Source organism: Loa loa (assembly GCF_000183805.2).
Source record: "Loa loa unplaced genomic scaffold supercont3.448, whole genome shotgun sequence".
NCBI lineage: Eukaryota > Metazoa > Nematoda > Chromadorea > Rhabditida > Onchocercidae > Loa > Loa loa.
Genome location: NW_018108628.1, coordinates 32,118 through 44,056, shown reverse-complemented (window position 1 = coordinate 44,056; position 11,939 = coordinate 32,118). Strand labels below are relative to the sequence as shown.

At 30.5% G+C, this 11,939-nt stretch overlaps 2 protein-coding genes across 2 annotated transcripts; one reads left to right on the top strand and one right to left on the bottom strand.

The window, feature by feature from the left end:
- Positions 1–48: 48 nt before the first annotated feature.
- LOAG_18694 (hypothetical protein) lies at positions 49–261 on the bottom strand (the record flags this gene model as incomplete). The annotated part of the gene is made up of 1 exon (XM_020451357.1): positions 49–261. The coding sequence occupies one exon, from the start codon at positions 259–261 to the stop codon at positions 49–51; it is 213 nt and encodes a 70-aa protein (XP_020304864.1).
- Positions 262–6,812: 6,551 nt separating this feature from the next.
- Positions 6,813–11,469, top strand: LOAG_08708 (hypothetical protein; the record flags this gene model as incomplete). The annotated part of the gene is made up of 9 exons (XM_003144241.2): positions 6,813–6,893; positions 7,394–7,625; positions 7,937–8,016; positions 8,290–8,843; positions 9,002–9,216; positions 9,713–9,919; positions 10,339–10,484; positions 10,730–10,970; positions 11,254–11,469. The coding sequence occupies exons 1-9, from the start codon at positions 6,838–6,840 to the stop codon at positions 11,467–11,469; spliced, it is 1,947 nt and encodes a 648-aa protein (XP_003144289.1). The 5' UTR covers positions 6,813–6,837.
- Positions 11,470–11,939: the final 470 nt, after the last annotated feature.

The window sequence follows — 11,939 nt, the reverse complement described above, 5'->3', positions numbered from 1 at the left end:
AACGATTTAAACCACTTCCACTCTCTAATGCGTATAAATATATAAACCCTATTGTAAATCGGCTAAATCATTACGGTCAATAAAGGGTTTACAATCCGGTGTGGACTCAATACACCTCAATTCAATTCCACTCAACGCAACCCAAATTAACTCAATGCAACTCAACCCAACCCAACTCAATCCAACCCAATTCAAATCAGCCCAGCGGATCTTAGGAAGCCGATCGACAACACTGGTAATATTTTGGCTATTGATCGACATCACACTCCACGAATCAGAAAAAATCCACCACAAATGTATCGGATACTGTAATATTGCGGCCAGTACCAATCAACAGAAAGTATTGATCACTTCAACGTCTGACTACACGTTAGAGAATCAATTTCAGAATTAACTTCTATTTGCATTTCTTCTTTTAAGATTCACGTTACATTCGATGAAACCATTTGACGTAGGTAGAAATTGAAATCACTCTTTGCTTGCTCCAAGATGAAGAATTTTGCATATGGTAGATAATGCTAACCATCATTCTTTTACATTTGATTTCTAGTAAATGAACGGCTATATGTTGTAAGTAAAAATTATATATAGCAAGATTTTATTTGATTTACGTGTAAACTTTCGTGCGGTCCTTCTAAAGTGAATTCCCTAAGTACAACATTTTCAAAACAAACGATCAATGGACATGATGAATAGCAATTATGTTGAAAATGATTCGAGAATCGTAAAATATTCAAACCTTAAATAAAATTAAATACTGAGTGATTATCTTCATGCCTTTTCCATTCACATTTACTGATCTTTTTAATGATCAGTCTAAATCTGCTGCTTTTTTTTTTACTAAATGTAACATTATAAATTAATGATATAAAAATGAAACAAATTGGAATGGGAAAGCTGCAATTTGTAAAATTATAAATAAAATTAGAAATTTTATTTCTTTTTAGAAAATCCTAAAATATTTTCACTTGAAGTTCTCATTTAAAAAAGAAAATTCATTCATAGTTCTATTTATCCGGCATAGAACAAAACAAAGTACCATCAAAATAATTCAGTGTTTGCGATTCATATCAAAGAATTATTCCCTAATGAAAATAATAGTGGAAAGTGATATAATCAGTTTTCCTTATATTTTCAGCATAAATTTTTTTTTTTTTTTGAATCAATTCAGTAGTTTCCTTATTTGATGATCCGAGACAATATCCTATGCCAAAGATAATTGCAAATTTTGTAATTTGTAAATGATTTTTGATTGGCATCCAGGTGGTGACACATGCAAGAAATTGAACTGCAAATGATCAAAATTTGATCATTTCTCTACATTCTCTAATATTTGTCTGGTAAGATTAAAGGATAAGAAATTACCTATCATCTAACAAAATATTCTCCTCAAATGTTCATCTGTGTCCGCAAAAAAAAAAAAGGAAAAAATGAAAAAAACAAATGTCACAATAAGAATTGATATTGAAATTTTGATGGTAAAAAGAAAGTGAGATAGGAAAATTCGCAATTTTCTTAAAGGCAATTCTTCATAAGTAAGCAATTCTTGCGCTTTATCAATTTAACAAATAAACCTAAGGAAAAAAATTATTATTATTAAAAAAAATCTCATTTTCACTAGAATTTCAAAAAAAAAAATCCTTTTTAAATTTACAGTTCGTTCTCCCATTGGTTTAATGTCTTTTCCTATTAGCTCAAATGTAGCTTCTCATTTTGAAATATCAGATGCTTTCAAATTTCTCAGTAACTTCAATTCAATCGGTTTTTTTTTTATAACTTCATTTAACGCTTTTACATATTTTGGCACATCGAATATATTAAACAAAAAAGTATTGAATGTCAAATGTATTTGTTCACGAACATCGCTCGAAAAAAATTTATTACTAGTCAGAAAATTTGATACATGCCAAAATTAGTTCGATGAATTAATTGTGAGAAGTACTATTAAAGCCCGTAATCAATGCCTACCAGATAGTTGTTATCGCTTCAAGAATAGCTATCATCGTTAAATCATTATACAAGAATCACTACTGATTAATCATATCCTTTCATTTCAAATATAATTCAGTTACGGCAATCTGATAACAGTAAAACGGAAACTGCCAAAATATTTTTAAAAAACAGTGAATATTTTTAAAAAATGAAAAGTATTTAAAAATAGTTTTTTAAAAAATAGTTGACGATAGCATAATTTTCTTATCATAATTATATTTCATTGAACTAATGAATGCTTTATATTTCGTGAATAGTATAAAGAAAAAGTAACAAATCGTTGTAGTTGTTGAGAAAATATTCTAACAATTTGTACGATTAATGATATAAATCATTTTAAGATGCTTTCAAAATCTCTAGTGATAGGTAATATTTCCGGAATATCACATCCGCTAAGTAGCATATTTTTTTGTGCGGCACCGGAACATTTAATTGGTGCATTTGATAGAGTGAATGTAACTGGTCCTTTGTTAAATGCTGTTGATGAAGTCGGAAAAATATTATGAGTTGTTTTAATTAGAATTTGAAATATTTCTCAAATAAATGATTCGTTACACAGAATTAATAAAACAAATATTTCGATAAGTAAAGTGATGAATCATTAATTCAAATCCAGTTTTTCAATTTTAAATCAGTCTTAATTGCAGTATTTAAATGTTGCAAACACAGTATTTTGTTGTTATTTTTTTCCAATCTGTTAATCAACCTTACATGCAATTGTCGAAATGTTGTAAAGGATTTATGTGCAAATATTGAAATCCTATAAAGAGCCTCTAGTCTGGTAGTTAAATCAATATTTCTGGAATGTTAAATCACTCTCATTATAAAAAGAGCTAAGACCAATCATCCGGACGATCAGTTGTTAAATCCACAAGTCAAGTAGTCATTCAATTTGACAACTCTTGCAACTACACAATCCAACAGCTCATTGAATTACTCAATCGGACAGCTCGCGCAAGCGTTTAAGGAGATAGAATAATCAGGCAGTCAACCACGACAACGGTTCAACGACAGAGAAGCGACAATACGACAGTTTAATAGTGCCAACCGATAATACCGTTTAGTATCCTTTAATACTTATTGTCCATTGTTCATTTCATCCCTATTATTGTTTCAGTATGATATTGTATAAGAACAATAACCAATAAAGGTTACTATTAACGCAGCGGAACAATAACAAAGAATAAATGATAAAATCTTTTCCCACAAATGCACGTAAACATTTTTGCGTTTTCTGTGCTAAATCAACACGATAAATGTTGCATCGATTTGAATCCAACAAAGCTTGCGGTTAATTTTTGACCTAAAATTAATGAAATCAAATCATTTAATCGATACTATATTGATTGATAATTGTCAAAGATTGCAATTCATCCAAAATACATGCAAATATGCATAGCAATTAGCATGTTAATATACAACATTATAATCCTTTTTCATGAAATTATCAATTGTTTAAAAGAACTCAAGAAATGATCTCAACATTGGCATATGGAAAATGTATATTACATTTAAAAAAAAAAAAAATCAATATTTATTCAACCACTAACTCAAGTTTTCCGAGCCTAAAATTTCGCCGTTTCTTCTTACCCATCACTGAATGACAATAACACAGAGCAAATAGCAATACCAAATCAAATTGAAGTTCTGCTTCAAAGTTTTGCTATAACAATTAGTCACTTATAGTTTATCATTGTTCCATCATTAAAACGAATTTTTACACCATCTGAAAAAAAAAATTTTTGTTCAAGAAATTTAAATCAAATAACCTTTGTTGAAATTTATATTAGCTCTGATTGAAAAGTAACAAAAAACATTTTTTTCCAAAATTGAATTTATCTCGGATATTGATAAAAATTTCATTTCATTCCTCATCTCTCACTCGTTCTCTCTTAATTTTTCTTCCCTCTCTTTCTTTTCTTCCTCATTCTATGTTAAAAAAAAAAAGAAAAAAAACGAAAATTGACTTCTATCTTTACTTATCTCAATATTGTGGGAATTTATTTCCGTAGGAGTAGGATTGATTTTCCAGGCTGCTTATTTAATCCAGATATTATCAGGATGAAAATTCATCATGCATTCACTTAATACATTGTTGCAGTTTGCATAGACCTCCTGCACAAATGTGTATCCTGGCTGGAAAGGATGCTCCTACAAAATTCCTGTTGAATAGATTTTCCGGATTTTCGGATGACATATGAAATTTAAAAATTATAGAGGTGATACACATTTGGTATTTACATGTGATTTGTTTCTTTAAGAATTCCGAAATCAATTTTCGGAAAAGTTTAGCAGCACTAAATTAAATCATTTTTCTGATTAATCTTGTATTATTTGTTTATTGCAGGTTAATATGCAATAGTATGTTACCGGATTTACTCGATCTCATCTGAAACATGTACACCGTGTTTTAGTCAGCGAATTAGCAACAGTTATATAATCAAATAGTAAATTATAAGTGTGTAACGGATTTAATTAACAGGTATCTTTAAATATTATTTAATTCAATAACTATTAAAACATTAGATGGATTAATGACACTATTTGCCCTTTGAGTGTCAATTTATGACATCGATAAGATAATGAGGAACCATTCCTACCACCATAACTGCAATGACAAAGCTTTTTCAAACATATGAAAATTATTTTGCCATATTTTGAGTTAATAAAAGTTATCTATTAGATCAGATAAGGATAAAATCAAATCAAAATTGAATAAGACTGAGAAGGAGATTAATTCATTAGTAAACATTTTACATCTTCTTCGGGAAAATTGTTGCTCCACATTCACTTAATCTTTCATTTACAAATATGCTATAAATTCAATGACCAAAGAATCCGGATAATTCCAGAACTATTACATTGTATCTTTATCACTTCATCAGAATCACTGATTGAATAATTCAACTTTAGGGCTAGATCTAAAAATTGTAACACCTTGCAGGAAAGTCCAAGCAACATATTTTAAGCTTTCCTGTTCTTTCCATCAGGAAGCCTTCGACATTTTCACCATTCATTCTAATTACTCACTTTTACCAATTACTTAGTTCGTTAGGCAATCGATGGAGGAAAGTTAAGTTTACTGAAAATAAAAAAAAAAAGAAAGGAAATTTACCTAAATTAGCAGCCATTAATTTCATCGGTTTCATAAATAGTTCAAAAACGGGAAGAGCTCAATATATCGAATGAAACGAAATATTCTTCTTCTCTACTTCCATTCAAATTTCTGTGTCAGATTGATGAAAAAAATGAAAAGAAAAAGATTTGGGAAATTTTTAGGGAATTATTAATTTTTGAGAATTGGATGGAAAAATTAACGGTAAATAAAATTACTTAGAAAAATTAATCACTTAACATATTGATCAAATAATTTTGGCAGGTATATATTACAGTATGCAATCAAAAATTCTTTCTTATCTTTTGAGTTGATAAAAGATTACCAAAATTGACTTAGTCACATTAAGTAATAATTAAATAAAACAAAATTCACACATTAATATATATTAATCACTTTTTATTATCATTTGATAGCATAAAATTATAAGTTTTGTTTCAATAAATACATTAATTTAATTTTCAGATTTGCATCAGAAAATGATTCATAAAAGAATTTTTGTCAATTTTTTTTCACTTTTTATTTAATCAGCCATTTGAAAAAAATACGGTTAAAATTCATAAATTTATGAGGAAATAAGTTTAAAATTGATGAAATTGTCTAAAATGCGGTGATAATTTCCAAAACTAACAACATTTTACAGAATAACAAGCGAAAAAGCGAAGAAAAAATTTATTATATAAATTCATTAATAAGCCATAAGGAAATGAATGTTAATTATCGTCACTAACAAATTATTTATATCATTGACAGAAGAAATTCTACTCCCAATTACATTGAAGAGATTTTCTGAAAAACAAGAAGATATTTTCATATCAGATAATTAACGCAAGCTATTTATTGATATATTTAATTATTACTTCAAGTATGTACAAAAATGCAATAACGAAAATTCACAAAAGTAATTATTTATGATAACTATCAATGCGACGAATAATTTTTTTTTTAATTTTATTTAAATTTTGTCACATAATTAATAACAATTTCTGGTAACACAATTCATTGCACAATTGTAAAATTACGAAAAATGTAATTTGAGGAAAACAATCACATATTTGTTTTTCATAACTTGAAGTCTATATTAATTAAGGCTAAATTAAAAAATTTCTTAATCAAACATAAATTCTCAAAAATTGTTCGGTTCCTTCATACTTTGCCTTCTCTCTCTCTCTCTCTTTTATAAGTAATGTAACGAGAAAAACCTTTATGTTCTTAATCATCAAATAAACGTAACAAATATATGCAATATCTATAAGATATTACAAATCAATGTCGGATCTATTTCTTCTTTAGTGCTTACGTGTAAAAGTAATTTGAATGAATCATAGCCAAATATAATTTCAATCGCAATGATTTAATTAATTATAATAAGAATCTTTCAGTAATTGTTCGGCAATAAAATTCATAAAATAAAAAAAGAGAAAATAGTTATTTGGAAGAATTCTTGCAACTAATTATGTTTGTTTGATTTTGTTTAAAATCATGAATATAACAACAGCTATTCATGTATATTCATTGGTTAAATCTTTGAGATGAATATTTTGCATTTAGGGCTATATTTTTTCACATCTTATATTTGGTGGGTTCCGGTTCTTTTTGTTTGTTTTTATTTTCTTGGCAATAATTGTTTCATTCTTATTTCCGGATGGATGAGTGTATTTTTACTTTAACATTTTTTTTTCTGACTTGGAGAAATTTTACAATATTCCAGAATAACTCATTAAGCGATCATGTCGAACCGTTTCGGCTTCCACACTAACCATTTCGGGATATCAGAGGAAGAACTGTAAGTTTTTGGATAATGATTGTTTCTATATTTATCATTGCTTTAGTGTAATAGAATGTTACGCTGCTATATTCGGGCTTGATTAAAATGAATTAGGATGGTGAGCCTTTATGTAAAAATGATATATTGATATAGCGTATACATACTTTTTGATACGTTAAATTACATTTAAAGTATATTTAGTATTCTAAGCTCCATAATGATCTGAAAGACTAGCATCAGTTTCATTTGCCACTTAGCAGCGGATATTATAATTTGAAATGGTATTTTAATTCTGCGTGTAATTATGGTGACCAAAAAATTGCCCACATTGATGGATTAGAAAAATTGACCTAGCAAAAAAACCACTGATAGGAAAATTGGTACTTTTATTGGTTTTTGTTTTCAGCAGTGCATATAATTCTGGATGAAAATTTGCAGTAAAGACAATAAAACTCTTCGTTTAAAATTATACTAGGTATGCGTCATCAATATAATTCTTATTTATGCTTTTTTCGCAGTGAGTATGATGAAAACGACCCTTCATGGTTCATCACGTCACCAGGTGCAAATGTCCTCCATGGAAGGTATGAGTCGGCAAAACCATTTATTGAAAAAATGCAACGTCAACATCGAACATTTCTGGAGGAAAAGTTAGAAAAACGAAGAGAACTCCGTCAAGCGATACGTGAAAAAGTTTCACGTGACTTTGATGAAAAGTTGGAACAGCATATGGCAAAGTTTCAGCCAAAGGTATATTCTTCGATTTTAATGAGACCATCACCGATTGGTTGTTTATCCGCTTTACCGGTATCGTCCTGGTTCTGAATGTTGGACGGAAGAAGATATTTTTCCCTCCGGCACAACTCTTTTTGTGGTTTCGATAGGAAAATGAACAAGATTTTTCATAGTTTACTTTATAGTAACAATATTCCAATTAACTTTTTAGATCTGGAATTGCAAAAGGAATGATGATTTGGCCATCATACTAGCTAGTTACAATTTAGAACACAGACATGAAATGTCGATACTTTTTCAAAACCACTAACGGATGTTCATTTCAGCCTAGGGAACGACTAGTATTAGAGTTATTTCTTTCGCAGCAGAAGAAGGAGCTAGAAGAATCATTTAGGGAAAGATTAAGGTGAATCTTCGGAAACTTTTGTTTTGCTTTTAATCAACCCACTAAGACAATAGAAAATGCTGCAAATATAATTAAAAATGCCAATCAGTTACATGATATTGTTATTTAAGCACAATTAAGACTCTCTATTTCATTTCAAAGCAGATAAATGTAGATTTTAGGATACGAAATGCCTAATTTAAAATAGGTTTAAATGTATGTAGTATTATGAGCTATTCCATATTTCAGGAGAACTTCAACATTCTTTCGTCATGATCATTTTACCTATTTCAGCAAAAATCATGCTCTTGAATCAGAATCCGTTCTTGGTCCATTAACAAATGTCAGTACAATATCACATCTTCCTATATCTAAACCTGCAACACTAGCAGAATCGACGTTCATTACATCAAAATCTCAGCCGGTAACAGAAGCTTCTGCCTCGGTCTCTTTGACAAGATCAGTAATTACCATCGATAAACCAGCATCGAACATATCCTCAACGTCATCTTCGGTGATCGTTGCCAGCCTGACACCACCTATCAGTACAGTCCCATCCACTGTTGATCAAATAACTCCAAAGATTACTGCATCTTTTTCTGCGCAGGTTACTTCGACATCATCTTCACCATCATCCGCAACACCAAAAATTCAGCAGCAGTCTGATCTTTCCCCTGCATTTGCTTTTCGTCCACAAAAAACTGACACACTTACTTCTGTTTCCTCATCAGAAACATTGAGAGGTGGCCATGCAGCGCTTATGAGAACGGACTCCGTTTCTTCATGCAGATCGTCAGCTTCAAGGAGTACTTCATGGCCTTTACAACAGATTGTAGAAGAGCAACAGCGTAAGTTTCTTTTTTTTCAGAATTCCGATTTTTTAAAATTGTTATGAGGTAATGCGCATATTTTTTTACATGAAGTTATGAATTTGTTTGGACTTTCCTACAAGACTGTTTCATTGAAGTCCTCAAATTTCGGAATGACTTGGTTTTGTTCTGTTCAGCTCTGTCAAACGAAGCAAGTTTCACTGTTGCGGCTGCACGAAATGAATCGACAGCCCAATCTTTGTCAAAAGTTGAATCTCTAACTGTAAGCAGCGGAAAATCGAATGATTCAAACATTAAAACTACCAGTCACTGTCATCGAATTTATGGCCATGAAATAGCTTTCGCAAGAACGTTCATGGCAAATATAGCAAATATATCTGATTCCGTCAAAGTGATTTTTTAATTTTTTCAAAATTTTCGAGAATGTTGCAAGACATCTCTCTTTATTCAGTGGTTTCAATAGATATTAGGATGGGTGAATTACATTTAAGATATCATGCGCACTTATTGTTTAAATGAATAGGAAAATTAGTTTGTAATAACTTTCCGAAGTTGAATGGATTGACTATTGCACTGCAGTATTTTAAATTTGGATTGAATAATGCGGTAATAATTTGAGATTTGCAGCAATATTGGTTAATGTTCATTGGTGACTGTCATTTAATGAAGGATGCTATAGTCTAGATGCTGCTCACGTTTTCGTTATTTTATAGTAGACTACTAGGGCATTAAGATACTTAAAACTTTTCACTTAATGGAGGAGAATGCATGTAAGTTAGAGTAAGTCGTGGTGATAACATATATTCTAAAAAATATATATGTATATTTATATTTGTAATATAAGTACGACAAATATCTGACATTTTTATATATGAATTTGTTTCTAGAATGAACTTAAATGTACGATAAAGGAAAAGATTTCGATATCAACAAAGAAATTTGCTAAGCAAAGTGATGTTGCTCAGATTGTTCGTTTCTTTACCAGTTTACTGAATGGTTTAACAGTTTATGGATTTAACGATAAAATGATCAACTTAAAAGATGACGAACTGGCTCGGCATTGGGCTATGGCTCATGTCATTGATACATATCTGGTAATTTATTGATATGTTTCTTTGTTCCTTTTTTTTGGGCTTTTTACCAATGTTATTTGAGTTTTTGGGTGTTTCTAAATAATTAATCACATCTGCGAACCATGTCTGTTGCGGATTGCTGATCGTTCATTTCGAATTCGCTTTCTTTCAAGTTTTTTAATAACTACATTTTGGATTTAAAGCAGGCCTATGGTCTTTTTAAACAAACGATGCCTGAGCTTGATTTCACTTATAAAAGGGATTTTGATTTTTAGGCAAGCATAAAATTTATGAAAGATTTTTATAAAAATTAAATGTGTAATGTCCTGAAAAGTTTTTACTTGGTCTATAGCACTTGAAAAGATACAAATATGTACCTTTTATTGCCATTATGCGTCCTGATTCTGTTTTATATCTGCCTCATAATATTATATTCCTAGGATCTTGTTCCACAGGATATAAGTCTCTTAAAAGTAGTGGCTGCTATTCTGTCATCGCTGGCTTTGTCATCAGTCACTTTTTCGAAATTGCTGTATGGCAAATTGTTTATTGCATCGCCGCTTTTGGCAGTTAATCATGATGAATGGTATATCTTTCCCTATTTTTTTCCATATGAATAAGTCTATTATCTGCGGAGAAATGCTAAGTTATGTGGAAGGAAATAAGTTGCATATTATCACGAATCTCATGACAATATGTATTAGACGACAAATCTCATGACAATATGTATTTTTTTTGTTTTTGGATTTATATATTTAATATTACTGCCATGCATTATTTCTTTTTGATCACCCTCCTTAGTAGGTTAGGTTAATAATCCTTATTTTTCAGCTTAAAGTGCATTCTGAATTTTAAAAAGCGTTCAGAGAGATTCGCTGAAACGATAGTAGCATGGCGCAGTCGTGAAATTGCCATCATAAATTTATTTATTGCTTTGAAAATGTCGAATGCAAGTGCTGGTCTCCAAACGACACCGGTAAATAATGGTTTAGGAATGATGTGGAAAATAATCGCTTTAACAGCTTCAGACGATTCAGTCTTCGGTGCTACATTGATTACAGAAATATTAAAGGTTCCACTTAGTTCTAGTTTGTTATTATTATATCCATAACTGTGGAGATGAGAGGTTGAAATTTCTCTTGAAGTATAAATGATAGAGCGCTTCGGATTTAAATTTGCGCTTTTTTTTAGTGAGGGTATTACTTCCTAGCCTTCCATTACGGTAGTTGCAACGAAGTGGAGAACAAGGAAAAAGAAGCTTGTTAAATCTCTCTAAAACCTATTGAATGAATGACTTTTAGAAACTTTTGAAGTGCAGTCCTTAATTTTTCCTTCTAGATTTAATAAATTTTTAGCAGCACTGGAATGTGATGCATGCAACCTATGGTAGACAAATGGAAAAGCTGGTAATTCTAATTGACAGGTCGGTTCTGCCGCACTGGAAAGCTTCACTTCGAAAAATTGCACCGGACAATTCGGAAATGAATGAGACAATCCAGAGTGTTACGGAAAACTATTTAACAGCATTAAAATTTACGGTTGATGATTGTTTGTCATCATTCCGTTCATAAGCATAGACTTGCTAAATGTACAGGAATTGTTCATGAAATTTAACCGGATTATGTATTTTTTATTGTGTCGTTACGTTTCTCTTTTGTTGTTTCATTATATTTTAAATTGCCTAAAATGTTTCGGTGCTGTGCTATTAACGTTGTTTTATTTCAACATGAAATACATTTTATAGAATTCATGCGAACAACTTCGCGAGATATTCATTATCTGATCTTATCTCATATGGTTCGCATTTGCGTGTTACATTTGTCCCAAAAATTGTTCAACTCTGTTCCTCTCACTCTTTGTTTCTCGCCATGCATTGTTTTTCCAGGTGAAAAGATATTATAGTTTAAATGTACTCAAGTTTTGGATTGTAATACCTTGTTTCATTATTAAACTAAAATTTCGATTTCAGACTGATTGGTAAAATCCATAAAACTTTACGCAGTTGCAGAAGAGCACTTTTCGTAGTTGTANATTGTCATTG